Below are 18,667 nucleotides of genomic sequence, written 5' to 3'. Positions count from 1 at the left end.
CACCCCTGAGTGAAGTACTTAAACCAACCTAGTTCCTGGTGTAGACAGCACTAATTTGACAGAATGGACCTAGTTACCACCTCATGGGGGAGGCAGATTTACAACAGCAATGGAAGACCCCCCCTCTTGTCACTGTAAAGAGCGTCCACCCTGAAGTGCAGTGGCTGTGCCACTGCAATGTTTCTAGTGAAGCTATAGCCTCAAGTCTCCCCCATGGCTCCTTGTCTAACCAGTCCCAGCCTCTCCCCTCCCTGTGGTGATCAAGTGATCGAGAGATCACTTGATCATTGCCTGTTAGGTTCACTCCCTCTGGGGCACCTGGCATTGGCTACTGTCGGTAGACAGATACTGGGCTAGATGGACCTTTGGTCTGACCCGGTACAGCCTTTCTTATGTTCTTATCCAATCTCACCATAACCCTGAAAACTGGCTTCCCCACCCCCACCCCCCTTGTTTCTTTACCCAGTTCCTAGTCTACTTGTCCAACCCAGCCCCTCCACCCCAAGTCCCAAATCTCCCCTCCACCCCACAGCTCCCATTTCACTTTCCTTGACCGGCTAGTACCACTCCCCCCACCCACTCACAGTCATGGCTTACACTGTGATTAGGCAAAGTAGAAACAGGCTGTGAAACTTCTTAGAACTACTAGGGAAAATAAAAGTCATTTGCCAGCTACCTAAATGTATGACAGAAGAAAGAGGAGGAAGGTGTGAGGTTTCACAAGGGATGACTGAGGATAAAATTAAAAGGGGTATAGGTGAGGACCAAGTGCTGTTTATTAAGCAACCGATAAACATGAAAAGGGGAGAGCACAAACCATTCAAGGCCATATGAACAACATTTAAAGGTGCAACGCTGCCTTACATGGTTAATATAGGATATCAACTCTCCTGGGTTAAAGCTCTCAACCCCTTTGATATGTTATACATTTCCAAGGTTTGGGCATGTGTCAGTTGTCTGTAAGGGGAAAATGAATTGTGGAGGAGAACACTTGTGTGAGAACTGTTTGGAAGGAACAGAACCTAAACTGCAGCAATTGTGAGGATAAGCTCAGTGCAGCCTACAAAGAGTGTGTTGCAGCAGAACAAACTAGAGAGACAGAGGAAATTAAAACTATCCATAAAAAATCCTATGCCGAAGCTATCAAAAGGTATTTACACTGGAACGTGGAGAAAGGGGAAAATGCCAGAGAGGGAGAAGAGGTACTGGTACAACAGCAGCACAGTTCAGGGCAAGAAAGATAAAATAAGGGGATTAGATGAAGATGTACTGCTTGTAGGCCAAGAGAAATGTATAGTATTTAGGATAGAAGTATTAGTTGCACTTTACATACAAGGACTTTACACACAGGGAAGACAACTAAAAGAATAAAAATTATAACAAAAGCGGCAAAAAGGTTCTATTTTTTTTTCCTGGAATGCACATAATGTACTTGTATGTGGTCAGGAATTAAAGAACACTGTTTTTGAAATGGAAAAAAAAACCAGATGTGATACGTCTGCAAAAAGCATGGTTAGTGAGAAAACAAGTTTAGAAATTCAGGATATGACTTAATCAGACATGACAGAGAAATACAAGAGGAGGAGGGGGTATGTGTATTTATAAAGGAAGGTCTTAATTAAGTTGACAATTATTAAAAAGGCAAAGAAAGTTGGAGAAAGTATTGTGGGAAAATGAACAAAGATTTCAAGGTTTCAGAGATGAAGAAAAGTTAAAGGCACGAACGGTGTATGGAGTAAAAACAAATTTATAGTTGGTCTTATAGTAAATGATAAAGTTGAAAGTTCTAACTTAGGAAAAGCAGACAGTTTAGCTAAAGAGTTCCAAAAAGTTAGTACAAATCAAAGTAAAGAGCAAACAAAAAATATTTTCTGAAGAAAATTGAGAGTTCTTATATAGCTAGGTATACTATACAAATGACGTACTAAATGAGAATTTCAGCATACAGGGACTCAAAAAATGCTATACACAAAAGTAAAAGGACAATCCCAGGTAAAGATAGCATATGCAATGCTTAAGCAGTTACTGGAAGGGAGTTTAAGAGTTTTATTGAAATTACATAATAATATATGAGGAAAAGGAATACTACTGTCAGAATGGAAGCAAGCAGTGATTACACCAATAAGAAAACCTGGCAAAATAGGCAGAAGACCTGAGGCAAATAGACCTATTGCCCTCATATTCTATGTGGGCAAAATTATGGAGAAAATGATACAAGTGTTTAGTAGCGTACCTGGTCAAACTGAAATTATAAACTGTGTACACAGCGGTTTCAGGAAAGGACGATGCACAGTTGGTCATATTGTACCATTAGAAACAGAAATACAAAAAAACACTAGGAACAGATAGTTATGGTAGCTGTCTTTTTGGACTTTGAAAAGGCATATGACATGCTACAGAGGGAAGGCTTGCTGTATAAACTCGCTGCAACTGGAATAAGAGGAAGAATGTTCTGGTTCTATTTAAACAACAGAATCATACAAGTCAGGGTAGGGTGGCTTTGCAGAATATTTATAAACTTACTAACGGCATTCCACAGGGGAGTGTTATCAGCCTAACCCTGTTATATATTATAATTAATGATCTCCCAGAGAGTATACAGGCAGGAATAGGTATTACTCTATTTGCAGATGACAGTGCTATATCTGCCAAACACGAAGACTGTGGAGAGAACCGATGAGATGCTCAGGTGGATTTCAGAATGTGGATATATTTGGGGATTTACATTCTCACTTGCTAACGCAAAGGGAATTATCTTCACAAAAAGGAAGACTGGGGAAAAATGGAACCTATATCTCTTTACAGAAAAAAATACAGGTGGTTCAAAATTTTACAGTATTTGGAGTTATGCTCAGTAACATACTAACTTGGAAGGGTCACACTGATAATATCAAGACTAAATGTAAAGATAGGATAATTCTGCTTAAGGTTTTGCTGTGAACAACTAGGGTGCAGATGATAACATGTTGCTGATGGTATACGAGGCATTAGTAAGACCAGTTTTAGATTATGGATGCCAAACCTTTAATTCAGCTTCTAAATCAACATTAAAAAAATCAGAGCTGATCCAAGCCTAAGCTGTATGAATTGCATGTGGTATGAATGTTATGACTCGGTTGCGTGTGCTGCAGATAGCACCAGAGAAATGCTTTAAGGATGAAATAGTTAGAGTTAACCTTTTTGGCTAAGGTTAATTAAAACAGTGAAGATAAGAGTACTAAAAGAATAGACGAGGATTGCTGGGAATTAAGTAGACAAGAAGTAACTGGGCTCCACAAACTCCCAAGGGGTAACAGGGTCAAAAGGTGAGAAACATATTTGGATGAAAAGGAAGGTCTAGAAGAAATTAAAATCTTCAATCGTGCGAATTCAAACTGTAGCTGGATGGTTGTCTCTCCAATTGTGGATATGGGATTATATGATAAACCAAAGGGACGAGCACGATTGTCAGATATGACAACTACAGTTTATGAGTTTACACAGGGCATAAGGCATCAGCATTGCCAAATCTACACTGATGGATCTAGGGATCACAACACAGGAAGTTATAATGGCCTCCGTCATGACCAGGGAACAATCACGTCCGGAGAGGGAAAACCTCGGGTGTGCAATCCAAGGAGGGGGAGTCAGACTGGTAGAGAGCTCACCTCCAGCTGAGCTACAAGAAGGAGCCGCAGCCGTGAGTAGTAAGCCCTGTGACAATAAGGAAATCAAATAAAACATCATGTTATTTGAAGGGGATGAGGCAGGAATGCTGTAACATTTGAAGGTGTCAAACTAAATTTCTGATAAAATAGGATATCTAAATAATTGCATGCAACAACAGTTCCAACATTTTCCTTTCCCAGTGCTGATAACCAGGTTTCATTGCTAGAGTTGGTATGGCATCAGTACAAAAAAAAAAAAGTTTTTTTTTTATTTGCTCAGATTCTTAAGTGGCTGGAATTGTAGAGAAAAGAAGATATATTGTACAGTCAGATAAAGTTAATTAGTATTGTTTCTATCCTCATTCTGAATTTAAATTGTTTGCATAATAGTACCTCTCTGCTCATTAACCTGTTTTTTAAATATTTCTGTGTATTTTGAGATACTCATTTATGATGGAGTCTGGTCTGTAATTAGAACACATTTATACAATCACATGGTTTTGGGAGAATAATGTAACAATAGCTGATTTTAGATTATATGAGAAACCTCTCCCTTCTGATGCTGGGGGAATGGAGTAGGCTGGAGGTGGCACCATAAAACCATACAGAAGAGCAGAGAGCCATCTGGTAAAAATCTCAAACCTCCAGCATTTGTTCAGCTTTGTGGAAGCACTCTCCCTCCAGCCAGGTCAGCGTGGCTGGGCCAATAATAATGCTGTCACTGACTGGCTAGACCATGGTGTCCTCTTGTGCACAAAATGTGCAGCCAGATTAACTTCCTTCATGTTTTATTGCTTAAGATTCATGTGATGGAAGAGAATATCACTTAATGCAACTTCTCTTCCTAGCCAGATTTCCCTTTCCCCCAAAGTCTGTCTGCTATGTGGATCTTTTAGGTGTCAAAACTAGAGCTGTCAACGATTAAAAAAATTAATGGTGATTAATTGGACTGTTAATAATAGAATACCATTTATTTAAATATTTTTGGATGTTTTCTACATTTTCAAATATATTGATTCGAATTACAATACAGAATACAAAGTGTACAGTGCTCACTTTATATATTACAAATATTTGCACTTTAAAATGATAAAAAATAGTATTTTTCAGTTCACCTAATACAAGTACTGAAGTGCAATCTCTTTATCATGAAAGTTGATCTTACACATGTAGAATTATGTAAAAAAAACTGCATTCAAAAATAAAACAATGTAAAATTTTAGAGCCTGCAAGTCCACTCAGTCCTACTTCTTGTTCAGCCAATCGCTCAAACAAGTTTGTTTACAGTTGCAGGAAAAAACGCTTTTTGTTTACAATGTCATCTGAAAGTGAGAACAGGTGTTCGCATGGCACGGCTGTAACCGGTGTTGCATGATATTTATGTACTAGATGCGCTAAACATTCATATGTCCCTTCATGCTTCAACCACCATTCCAGGGGATGTGTGTCTGTGCTGATAATGGGTTCTGCTCAATAACAATCCAAAGCAGTGCAGACCGCTGCACATTCATTTTCATTATCTGAGTCAGATGCCACGAGCAGAAGGTAGATTTTCTTTTTTGGTGGGTTGGGTTCTGTAGTTTCTGCATCAGAGTGTTGCTCTTTTAAGACTTCTGAAAGCATGCTCCATACCTCGTCCCCCTCCGATTTTGGAAAGCCATTCAGATTCTTAAACCTTGGGTCAAGTGCTGTAGCTATCTTTAGAAATCTCACATTGGCACCTTCTTTGCGTTCTGTGAAATCTGCAGTGAAAGTGTTCTTAAAATGAACATGTGCTGGGTCATCATCCAAGACTGCTATAATATGAAATATATGGGAGACTGCAGGTAAAACAGAGCAGGGGATATAAAATTCTCCCCCAAGAAATTTAGTCACAAATTTAATTAGTGCATTTTTTTTAAACCAGAGTCATCAGTATGGAAGCATGTCCTCTGGAATGGTGGCCGAAGCAGGAAGGGGCATATGAATGTTTAGCATATCTGGCATGTAAATACCTTGCAATGCCAGCTACAAAAGTGCCATGCAAATGCCTGTTCTCACTTTCTGGCGACATTGTAAATAAGAAGAGGGCAGCATTATCTCCTGTAAATGTAAAACAAACTTGTTTGTTTTAGTGATTGAACAAAAAGTAGGACTGAGTGGACTTGTAGGCTCTGAAGTTTTACATTGTTTTGTTTTTGAGTGCAGTTATGTAACAAATCTACATTTGTAAATTGCACTTTCACAACAAAGATTGCACTACAGTACTTGTATCAGGTGAATTGAAAAATACTATTTCTTTTATCTTTTTACAGTGCAAATATTTGTAATATAAATAATATACACTTTGATTTCAATTACAACACAGAATACAATATATATGAAGATGTAGAAAAACATCCAAAATATTTAATAAATTTAAACTGGCGTTTTATTGTTTAACGGTGCAATTAAAGTTGCAACTAATCACAATTCATTTTTGAGTTAATCATGTGAATTACCTGTGATTAATCAACAGCCCTAGTCAAAGCTATTTGGGGAAGAAGGAAGCCAATTGCCCTACCTAATTACCTTTCTCCAGCAAGTGAAGCCATTAGGCTTGTTTTGTGAAGAGATTCCTCAAAGTTCTCTCAGTTTTAATGTGGTTATTAGAATAATAGCTGAGACAGTCAAGTATGTTTGTAATAACATTCAAATTATTGTAGAAAAGGGATTAATTTGAAACAAAAACAAACCAACTGAAAACAGACTTATGATCTACATTATAAATCTACTGAACTAGAAGATCCTTTTGCAACATCAGTAATGTCCTGAAATGGCTAAAACTGTGAAGAGCAATGGTTGTCAAGATTAAATAGTGTTTCAACAATGTTCCTAATTTGTGCCTTCAACTCTGCACAGCTGTTGCAAGATTTGGGAACACTATTAAAACATGGCTTAGTCCCATTTACACTGGCAAGAACAAACATTTTATATTGTTACTTAACACACTTCTACAGCACACTTGGGACCTTATATGGAAAAGCCAGCTTGCCAATCCACTGTAAGATATTTATCCTCACTGTTTGTTCTTGTTTTTAAAAATATTGTTCTTTTTAAAGTGCGGGCATGCACACCAAAATTACAGTAAACATTACATCCTTGTGTTGCATATTTATTCTCCATCAATGTCTGCAGTATCAAATTTGCTCAGTTTACAACTTAAAAACACAATTTTTCTAATTGCCAGCAATGCAAGCTTAATCTGCTACCTGAAAAACAAACGGTGTCTCTTCTGCTTCATACATCATCACTAACTATAACAAATTCTGAATCAGAATTTAGAAGACAATTCTGTAGATGATTCATGAGGCAGAATAAAATACAGCTTGCTCTTCCACGGATAGATGGGCTTTACAGTGCTAGGAGTGGTAAAAACTCATTTTTTAAATAAGCAAACTAAACAAATGTAACTGGGAAGACATGAGGATAGGGGTGGTGAAGAGAGCGGATATATATGCCATAATGTGGAGTCATTTTTCCCTCACTCATAACAATCACTATAATCCTACTTTAATTTATTCTGAGACTATTTAGGAAGATTAGTATTTTCTACCACTATCATTGTTTTCTGTTACTGCCTTATTTTCTTCACATTCTAATGTCTTTATTGACTAATAAAATTAGTCAAGGCTTGAGTCCTTGGGGATATTTGCTTTTAAAGAAAAAAAATAGACAAATTTCAAACTAATTGCCAGAGCTGGTAAAATTCATTCTGAATGAATGAATTACTTGATGAATTTAATCATTTATTTTGTTCTAACATACTTTGCAAACATGGCTTTATGTTTATGAATTATGACAGCTTCAGTGGGATTAAACTGGTGCACAGGCCCCGTACTAGCTCTCAACACAGGTGTGAAAATTGTTTTTTCCTGTGTGAAATTCACAAACAAACATTCACAAACAGTGGGGAAAAGGCAGCACAAATGTGGAAAAACCAAACACCTTTTTTGCATTCCCACCCAAGTATTTCTCCTGCTCCAATAATTGCAAACAGCAAGATCCTGCATTCATCTCAGAGGACTGCTACTATTTTCAACAGATGACACTGCAGGTAGAATTTTCTCTCTCGTCTATTACCACTTCCCCTGCTTCTGAATATTTTCTAAATATTGCAGTATCTTTTAAAGAGTCAGGGATTTCTTGTCATGGTTTTCCCTCCAGGAATTTGAGCTAGATTCCATCTGAGTCTGAAATATTGTCAGATAGTGGCATTCCTTGATCTCCTATTTTGGAATGCAAATTTTTAAAAAAATATTTTTCCCTCTGAAGAGTTTACATCAATTTCTTTGGGTATCAAACTTTTATCTAACTTTGGGCTCAGTCATGTGCCCATCTTGCATGCCTATACATGAGAGTAAGGGTTGTAATAAATCCTCCTCTATTCACATTACCCACATCACTTATACAGAACGAAGAACAGCCTTCACTACTCCCCTTCCCATGCAGACTGGCAGGGTGTAGGTACATCTTTGGCTGTAGGCACTACCTTTCCGTCCAATGCACCAACTAGTACAGCTGAGTCAGTGCAAGAGGGGAAACTGACCAGATTGAGACTCACCCAGTAAGTGTCTGATTCCTGCTCTGGTTTGGGAACCAACTATCCTTTGCCTGGTTCTCAGACCGGATAGTAAAGCTATAAATTAGAACTGTGTGGAGGGTGTAAATTCCATTTTTTACAAAAGATTTTGAAATTTGGCTTTGTTCCGAATCAGAATGAAAACCAAACTTTTCAAAATGCTCAATGAAGGAAAAAGCTGATTATTTTTTATGTTGACTGAAATGTTTTGCTTTAACAGAAGCTAAATGTTTCATTTTAATTTTGACATCTTAAACTTTGTATTATACAAAAAAAAAATCAAAATAAATAGTCCCTTTAAACCAAAAACCATCTACATGATTTGTTCCAAAAACGTAGAAATGAGACTTCTTCCGACCCTGCGCCATTCGGTTTCCTTCCAAAACAAAGGTCCAACAAAACTGACCCAATTTTGTGAAGCATTTTGAGTTTGATGGAACTGCATATTCTGAGGGAACATGTGTCTTCTGAAGTTTTGCCAACCGGCTCTAGTTACAATCCAGTCTTTTGTAAGAACCAAGTTCCATTGCTTCTTTTTAAACATTCACTTCTTTTGCTAGTTAACCAATCTCTCCATTTCTTAGAGGCTTGCTCCTTTCCCAGCCCTCTTCATCTTATATACCTATACCTTATATACCTATATACCTCCGATTTCCAGTTTCTTGTTCTCCCCTTTCTCTCTCCTCACTCCTTCACACTTTTACTGCTACCTTTCCTGCACTGCTCTACACCTGCTTTCCATCTTGCACAGGATTCCTGCTCTCAGTTTACCTCTGATACTTCAAGTTTATCTGACTCAAAATTTCTTTTTTAATTCTCAACTATATAAATCAAAACAGTCCCACAGATTTCCATGGTCAGTTCACATACACGGAGGTATTTTACCTAGACCCAAAGATTTTCTTAGTCTGACTTGAAAACTGTCTTGGTCCAGCTTTAATGGTTAGGTGAAACCCAGATAGAGAGGGAGAAATCAGCTGTGTGGAAAATCTCAGGCTTTTCTATTTCCTACTCTAGGCAAGCAAAGGGCAGGTCAGCACCCCCACCGTGAGCCAGGTTACATGTGGTGTTTCTTCAAAGTACAGGGCTAGTTATCAGTCAGCCAAGGGGGAGCAGAGGCAGAGCCCTGGAAGAAGGGAGAACTTTTTTCCAACTCAGTCCCCCTACTGATCTCAGGCTGGTGATCCATCCTTTCTCCTCACAAAACCACCTTTCATCAAAGTCTGCTTCTCTCACACTTCAGCCCAAAGGGCCTGTGATTGGCTGTATGAGAGCCTGGCCGTGTGGGCATTTCTGGCACAGAAACTCCTGTAATATTAGGCTATGCTACACTCCTGTGTGGGCTTGCCTGAGGCATATCAGATCGAAAGCCACAGGGCAGTTTATGCTTCACATGGTGCTATGAATGGAGTGGCATACCCGTGTGTTGCTTGAAATCCTTCTCAAGCTTCAGAGTCCTATTCCATTTGTTCCCTTGTTCAGGCCTCTCTCTTAGCCAGTGAAGGGTATGGTTACTCCACTTCTTGGAAGTAGAAAGAACTAAGATGAGCTCCTTTGGCTGCCATATTAGTAGGTTCTGTATCAGGCCCCCAAAAGTCAATGCAAAGACTGTAGGGAATGACATCAACAAAGTCTCAAGGTACTTTTACCTTCTACTGCCAGAGAGGAACTTTATCCAAGCTTGAGGCCTGGCAGCACAAATCAAAGCAAGCAAGCAGGCATTTGCATTCATAGACCTAGGTGCATGCTGTAGATTTATACACCTTGAGCCCATTAATCCAAAACACTACCCAAAATCTCGTGAATAGCTGTTACGGAATGTGCAATGTATCTGCTCTATAAAGCCCCACATTTATTTTAAAGTCACAATAAGCATCTAGCTATGGAATGAAAAACTGCATGTTTACAATACTAAGCTAATAGATGAGTACTAAAAAATGGATAACCTCAATTTCTTTCATATGAATACTTGCATTTAAATAGCCAAATGGATTTTTCTGAAGAAAAAAAACATTTATCTGTGGGACCCAGATATTATATGATAAGTTTTACTCTTGGAGAAATGGTTATGGCAGAGCTGTTAACAGGGGTTCATATGTCAAAGGCTGGCAGAACATTAGCTATAGCGGTTAGAGAGGAAATACTATTACAATAGCCCTGTCTCAGCCCCCAAACAGTCCAATTTGCACGGCGGAGACTGTGGTTTTCTGCAGCCTAAGAGAGGTTAGAATCGGAATGAAAAGCATTGAAAAGCAAAAGCCCAGTAGTAGTGATTTCAAATCAGAAATTAGATTAGTAATTACAAGAAATCCACCCCTAAGCACACCCATCCTTATCAGTTTCAACTGGATTTCCACCTATGGTCCAGTGTTTCTAAATTTAAGGACTGTGTTATTTAATTTAAACCAGTTTAGGTAAGATGCTCATTGGGGTATTTCAGGGACTACTCCAATATGTAGAATTCCCTGAATACAGTGAACATTACTATGTTCCCCCTACCTTCTCCCATATAGGCACACAAATCAGAGAGTGAAAATCTAACTTTTACCCATCCCTAGAATTCTTACTTGGGAACTAATTAGTTTACAGTCACCATATTAAAAACCAAGGTATGATTATTTTTAAATTGTATTTTGTTAGGTATATACAAGCCGGCATGGGTGCACTATAATACGTAAAAATGTATTATTATTTCATGTCTCTGAGGGAAGTTCCATCAGAATAAATTTAAACAAATGCATGCAACCTAATCTTAATTTTGGAGGAACAGATTGGCAGGGAGTAGAATCTGCTTTTTTTCAACAGGTTTGTTTACATCCATTAGGAGCTAAGTTTAATAGCTAAACATTTGGTGCCATTTTTCCCTGTGCAGAATTAACCTGCATTTGGGAGTGGAAAATCTGAGTTTTAGCTCACAGAGTTATCTGTGTATTCCCTCATGGCAGGAGGGATAGGGTTCTCTCTTTGGTTCACCACCAAAACCCATGGAACTTGGGGGATCTCCTAAATGCAAAGAGAATGTAGATGGAGAGCCTTGGCCTCCACACTGCCAATGCTCCTACAACATAGACCCACCGTTTTGGCTTGGGAAGAATCCAGCTGAGCAAGTCTCTCTCACATTCCCAGGTGCCTCCAAGCCCCAAGCCCATCTCTAGGCTTTTAGCTACTATAGGTGAAGTTCAGTAGGTGGACCATGTCCCCTAGCAGCATTACACTTCCTTGCAAATCATTTAAAAAAGAAAACATTACTATGTCTCCTTTGCATTTTTCTTTCCTTTAACTATATGACAGATATAATCCTGTTTTCCTTTTTTAATTCTGTTTTCTCCTCACAGTTATTTTTCCTGTAGTGTGTAATTTTTTTCTTCTTCTCTCCCTCCCTTCTATACAGTGTTGTTTCAGGAACTCGCCTGTCCTTCAAACTCGCTACTCTTTTCTGGGGGTCCCCAGCTCTCTCTTTGCTCCCTTCCCACAGACTTTTACTCATTGTTTTCCCCCACCTAACCCATTGATTAGATACTCTTTTCTTCATTTTCACGGACACAAACCCTGCCCACCAGACATAGCCACTGCCCCTTTCCAGATATGCACAAGCATTTCTACTCTGACACACATTTCCATACATGCCCTCAGACAACTGTGCCCCCCTACATACCAACAGCCCTTTCCCAGAAACACCATAATCACTGCTCCCTTCACACACACACACACACGGGAATTCCTCTTCCTTTTGGGAAATGGGCAGAAGTAGACCAAGAGAGGGTCCTTTTCCTATCCTAGAGCAGAATGGCATTAAGCAGGGTCTCCAGGCTAATACACTCATCAGGGCTCAACTCACTCTGCCTTATCTAGTCTCAGACAAGGCAGAGCCAGCTAAATCCTAAGCATTTGCTCAGCACTGGGCAGTGCTCCGCTGAAGGAGACAGAGGAGAGAGATCTTCAGTGGGGAGGAGAACATTGGGAGTGCGATTGGGTCTTGAATGTTCAGTGATGCCAGGGCAAGGGATGAGGGAGAGAAAAAGGCAGAGCACTAGGACCCAACAGGATGTAGATGAAGAAATCCTCAATAGGGAAAGGATGTCTGTTTTTAAAAAGTTTTCTGCCACTTCTGACATAGACATGGTCTGTCGATGGTAGCAACAGTCACGTCTGGCCTGCATTTTACCAAAACTACAAAGTAGGCATCCTGCAAGACTCCTACAAAGGGGCTTTTATGTGTTCAAAGGGAAAGGGGAGCATGACACAGAGAAATCCACCTCTCCATGCTATTCCAGCACTGGCCCATGAACGTAGGCTCCTGTTCATGTGTGGAAGCGGAGGGCTGCATACCCATGGGAGTCTATGCATTTGGGTTTGATTTCACTTTGTAACAGCTGTAGCATTTTGCACTTGAAAAATCTTCTGTCAACTGGTACAGTACAAACAATACTCAGATGTGCCTTCAGTTTATAAACGTTGACTTCTCACCAAAGCCCATTTTTGCAAACAGGGCCAGGAGAGACAAAGACAAGGAACTCAACCTCTGGCTAGGGCTGCATATTTCCGGAATTACCACACCTTCAGTTAATCCACTAGTTATCTAAACCATATCCTTTACATAGGATTTTAATTTGCTCCTGCCTTCTCAAAGACTTTCACATTTCCTTTGGTTGGTCATTTCTCTTTATGTTTCAAGGAGAATCGCTTCACAGATTAATCTTCACACAGTGCAGGTCTTGTACTGGGAGGTCATGGGAGGACTTTGTTTTTATTAATCATCCTGTTCTAAAAGGCAGGAAATGGAAAAAGACAAACTGGAAATGTTAGTGAGGATGACATGGCAAAGAATTTAATAAACTCTGCAGCATTTGAAAGCAAAAAGCTGACAGTGTGGTAAGAAACAACATAAATGATGCTCATGCAGGAGAATGGGAATGGTACGTGTCACAAGCAAGCTAAGAAAAAAAGTAGAAATGCAGTCGGATGTCCCTTTCAAGGCTGTGTATCCATAGACTCAGTTTAGAGAATGTGACATGGCTGGTTATATTGGTCTGAAATGCCCCATTCAGATAACAAGTGTTAATCCTAATGGGAAAAGGTAAAGTGGGTTTGTTGGCTGAGTGTCCCACTCAGGTATGAGTAAATGGAAGTAGCCCTCAAAGGAAAGGGTGTGTGCTAGGATTTAGTAAAGACAGCTCCTGAGGAAAGAGACCCTAGGAGCAACCAAGCCTGGGAAGGTGTAGCGTAAAGATAAAATAAATATAGGAGCAGCCAAATCTGCTTGATGGATTTCTCTGATAACTTAAGTACCATTGTAAAGGAATTTAAGCTACTTACGGCCCCCTAGTATAGAAGACATGGCGTAGGTGTCCCTACATGCTGGTGAACTCCAGCTACCAGAATGGGACCTGGCGGGGCCAGGAGCAGTCAGTATCATACAAACTGGGCCTGAGGCTGCTTGGCTTTACACCAGGACTAGTGCAGATTGGCCCCAGGATTTGGAGCAGCATGAAGCTGGCTGAAAGAAGCCATCTTTGTTGCCACCAAGTCTACCTGCTCTGGTAGGGCTTAGGATCTGACCCAAAATGGCTGCCTCTCGTTAACATAAAAAACATAACACTTTTTAAAGTAACTGCCTTTTGAAAAAAAGACACTTTAATTCTTCTTAAAATAAGACTAAACAGGTTTGTAATTTTTGAAAATCACTGTAGTTTTCCTTCATTAATACAATATAGGAATTGCCAGCACTGTGTAAATATACATTGCATGTACATCATTACCAGAAAGATCTTGAGAAATTGGAAGGATTTCAAACAAGAGATACTAATATGATTAGGAATCTGGATCGACTGACTTATGAGGAAAGATTAAACACACTATGTATTTCTTGGATAGGTGCTGACCAGGGAATGCCATGGTAATAGTCTACAAATATTTGAAGGGTATAAACAAGAAAGGAAAGGAATAACTAGGAATAATAGTATAACACTAAATGCCAGAAAATAAGACTGAATATCAAGAAAAAGTTTCTTGACACTGAGTATAATTAGGATATGAAATAATATTTCAAGAGAAAGAGTGGAAGCCCATTCCTTGGGAAACAAAGCTGGACAAAGCAGTATAAATTATACCATAGGGAACAATCCTGTACTGGCAGGGTATAGACTAGATGACTTAATAGGGTTTTTCTGGCTCTGATTTGTATGATTCTATTACATTATGCCTGTAGGATTTTAATAATAAATTGCACAGAATATTAGCTGGATGCAATTGTTCCAACCTTTTTTCTTATACTGTTTCACTGACAAAGGAAGGACTGTAATTCTAATATCAATTATCTTAGAAAAAAATTATCTGTGTTTTTTTACCTTTCTACCTCCTGGGCACAAAAATAATGTGATTTTTTTTGTGTGCTTGAAATACCCGTGGGTCTGATATTCAGCAACCATAATATTTTTGTTTCAAATATGCCCACTACAAAACAAAAATCTTTAAGGAGAGTTTTCCATTAGAACTTGTTTTGTCATTGCACTAACGCTATCGCTTTTGGAAAGACACTGCTGTTAGCAAAAATAGAACACCTTTCATCAAATGGGATTTGTTCCTCACTGGAGTGGAAACTAAAGAGAATGACATATAGGAGGAAGGTACCTTCTTGATGGTATCCAGCATAGATCGCCCTCCTTGCCAAGGTTTGGAATTCTTTCTGATACAAGTCAGGCTAGCCATGCTGTGCCACTTCCGGTCCTCTAGCTTCTTATGAAAAGCATTAGCCAACAAAAGCACAGTGTCATATATGTAGAGGTTCGAAATCTGTAAAGAGATTAGAGATTGATTATTAGCACTTAGTGGACACACGCTGGCAGACAAAAACTGAATTTGGCTCAGCTGTTTATTGCCCACCCTGTCAATAACTAAATGATTTACTTGGTATTAAACTGCTTAGGAAAACCTATTAAAATAACCATCCCTTAACTATGCTTCATCAACAATTTAGGGCCCTGATCCTGCAATGAGATCTACGCTGACTACCTCCACTCCTGCATGAGGCATAGGGGCCCTGTTACCTGCACAGATCCAGCTGCTGGATTGGGGCTCAATTATTATCAGTTTCTCCTGTTTCTAGTCAATTTCCAACCAATTTTATTATCTGGTTCTCAAGCACTAGTATATTTTGCAATGTCTGGGCTTCCCACATGGTAAGTGGACTTGTTTGTAAATGTATCAGGGTCAGACAGCTCCTGTGCACCTGATGGTGGCTTAGGGTAGCTCTGGAGCACCATGCCTCAAATTTTTCCAAAATCTTTCTGCAACAGAATTCAGTGGCCTCTCTTCCTGATACTTCAAAACAAACAGATTCTTCACTCCAGTCTCCAGCTAGACCCAGCCCCACCTCCAGGAGGGTTTGTTCCACCCCCACATCCAGGGTTTCTTGCCTGGAGTCTGGCCTCTCCCAGAGTCCACAACTCCTCTCCAGCCCCATACACAGGTTTCCTCTCTTAGCTCTTCCCCAGAAGTCCTGATTGAGTCACTTGACCTCCATCTTGCCCACCTGGGGAGGCAAGCTAATTACCAGTATGTCACAGTTGGGATGGGTTTTTCTCATTAAACAACTGGAATTTAATTTTTTTCCAAAAGGTTTTTACCAAACCAGCATTTTGAGGCAAATATGGCCTGTTAATGCCCCAGTAGGCACACATTTTCTTTTTCATTTGGTGGTTCATCATGGCATTTATCATGTAATTTTATGATTTTCAATCAATCAATCAGTGTATTTCTTAGTACGTTCAGTTCAGGTAACTGAAATGGGGAACACGAAATGAGAGCGTGAGATGTTCTAGTCCCTATTATGAAACTCTCAGTGAAGTCATAGGATTTGCAAAACACTCACTTGTGCTCGTTTCTGTTTGATTACATTCTAATATTTAAAATAGAAATTCTGAAATGTTTAGTAACTTAGCATCAGCACTGGATGCTCCCTATGCTTCAGTGGAAAAATGTCAGTGCCTAGTAAAAGTTATTTCAGCATTGTAAGAATTCCATAAAGGTAATGTATTAACATATTAAATATGCACATAAGGCCTGTTTCTGCAATGCAATGAGTGCCCTCACTTTCCATTAACTTCTGTGGAAGTTGAAGGCTCTTAGCGCCTTACAGTATTAAACTCTCATAAGATATATATTTATGCCCAGAAGTTTAAGTGCAGCATCCAACAGAGGATATTGAAGCTCAGCAGAAGAAACAGAAACAACCTGCCTCCCCCTCTTCCAGTTATCTTGATTAACTTTTTTATATATTTATTTTTAAATGCACATTCACAAGTTCAGTCAGACATTAATGATAAGATATAATTCAGTATGAAGTAATAAAGGAGCAGAATTCACAAGCTCTTCTGAAACAAACAATTTATAAAATGGCCTTTTTCAGTCATCTCTGTCCTCAGATGGCAGGGGCAGGTGTCCCACTAATGCTATCATAAAGAGACATCATTAGTTGCATCTGACAACATGGTGCTCAGAAGCAATATTAAGTTAGAAGACTGAATCATATCTAGGGCATTTGACGACACTCTTTTCAGATCATCTATCAGTCACTTAAAGTTCTTGGGCCTGTGGCTGTCAAGGGGAAACTCAGGGTTTCCCGAGTTACACAAGAAGGGGTTCTGGACACAGTTGCCAACTTTCACATGATAAATAAGCACCCCGACTTTCACAGTAAGCCAAAAATCAAGCTGATCCCACTTCAAAACAAGGCCAAAACAAGCCAATCCCTAAGAACCCCAACACTCTATGTGACCAGATCCCCCCGGAGTGCAGTGTGGGACTGTGGTGGGCCTGCTGTGTACCCTGGACTCTCTCCCCCGCTTGCCCCTGCTTGCCGGGAGCCAATCAAAAAAAGAAGCAACAAGCTACAAGCCAAACAAGCAACAAGCCAAAAACTAGCCAACAAGCAACTCACAAGCCAATTAAGCCAAAAACAAGCCCAATTTCCAGTGGGTGTTTTTCGTGGGTTTAGCATGTCTGGTTCTGGAGTGTTCCCAGTATCTGAAAACTAATTAGCCAGTGTCTATTAGCTATTTGATGCAGGACTGGTTTTTTTGTTTCATTGCTGCTAAGATCAATTTCTCACCACCCCTTGCATTCATAAGAGGTGTTGGCCTGAAAGCTAAAAAATGAAGATATTGACTACTCAGCTGTCCCTAAAGATCTTAGGAGAAGAGGGAGACCTAAAGATGTGAAATGGAATGATGAGGTGGAGATTCAGGCTGCTGGGGACTCCTTTACTTTGCAGCAGAAAACATCTTAAAGCTAGTCTTATAACCAGTTAAAAGGCAGGAGTTCCTGAAGAGGCTGATATGCTTATTCAGATATTTCAAGGGTCAAAATATCATCTGAAAATTATGACACTCCTAATATCATTTTTCCCCATCCTACAAATTAATTATATAAAGGCAGCACATGCATTATGCAGCCTCCAACTTGCAGTGACTTATACTCACTCTGACTCTTCTACAGGCTGATCCCCATAGATTTCTACACAAGTCTTTTGCTACTTACTCTCACCTCCCCCCAGAATCTAAGGAAGGCTTCCTTATCAGAAGTTCCTAGCACTTCCTTTGCCTCCCAAATTTCCACAGCAAGTTCTAGTCTGCCTTTTTCCTTAAACCTTCCATGATTCTTCATTACCACTGCAAAAGCTACATTAATAGCTACCCACTCAGAGAACTTCTGACCCTCCCATGTTCCCCCCCACCCTTTACGACAGAGTGGTCTATCACGCCATGGTTTGGAAGTTTTCTTTTCACCATTAAATCAACTTCCCCTACAACTCTGCTGGTTCTGAACATTTCTCTTTTAGAATTCAGAGGTCTAACATGAATAAGGTTGCTCGTTTCCTTTTTAACTCAGAGGTTAGACATGACACCCATGAATTACAAGATTAGAGACTTGGATGACTAAATCTTCATGTGATGTAAATCAGTGTCACTCCATGGCTGTGCTAATTTACACCATCTGAGCATCCAGCCCAGACTAGTTAACAGTGCACTCTTTCGATAACTTAGATCACCTACTATTGCACTACCCAGAACGTCAAGGGTTGAATGTCTTTCAGCTAAAGCCTTATTTCCTCAAAGAAGTTTACCCCACATTAACTTCCAGCGAGGGGAAATAGAAGAATGGGAAATAAATTATCTCCTGCTATAATAATATATGGTGGAAGCCTGGGCTGAAAAAAAAAAAACCCTGCAGGGAGGAAAGACAATAAGGTTACCAATAAGACCAAATTAGTACATAAAGGCTACAAATCCCAAGTCGTCATTTCCCAATAAGATGACATTGTTTTTATGTAATTTCTGTAACTTAATATCATGGGACTAGGAAATCTTTGTCACAGTTCACACAGGGGAATACACTTATTAATTTAGGAGCAATTTAGCTG

General features: G+C 39.6%; 1 protein-coding gene across 12 annotated transcripts in view; it reads right to left on the bottom strand.

Moving 5' to 3' along the window:
• GRID2 (glutamate ionotropic receptor delta type subunit 2) overlaps positions 1 to 18,667 on the bottom strand; it is a 1,103,852-nt gene that overhangs the window by 330,694 nt on the left and 754,491 nt on the right. For all 12 annotated transcript variants that reach the window (XM_045017699.1, XM_045017705.1, XM_045017706.1 and 9 more), the window contains one exon: positions 14,878 to 15,039. In XM_045017699.1, the coding sequence (XP_044873634.1) occupies positions 14,878 to 15,039 (162 nt within the window). The remainder of the gene's footprint in view (positions 1 to 14,877; positions 15,040 to 18,667) is intronic.

The sequence above is a fragment of the Mauremys mutica genome, chromosome 5, assembly GCF_020497125.1.
Source record: "Mauremys mutica isolate MM-2020 ecotype Southern chromosome 5, ASM2049712v1, whole genome shotgun sequence".
Classification (NCBI taxonomy): Eukaryota; Metazoa; Chordata; order Testudines; family Geoemydidae; genus Mauremys; species Mauremys mutica.
The sequence above is the reverse complement of the archived record's forward strand: the minus strand, read 5'-3'. Positions and strand labels throughout refer to the sequence as shown.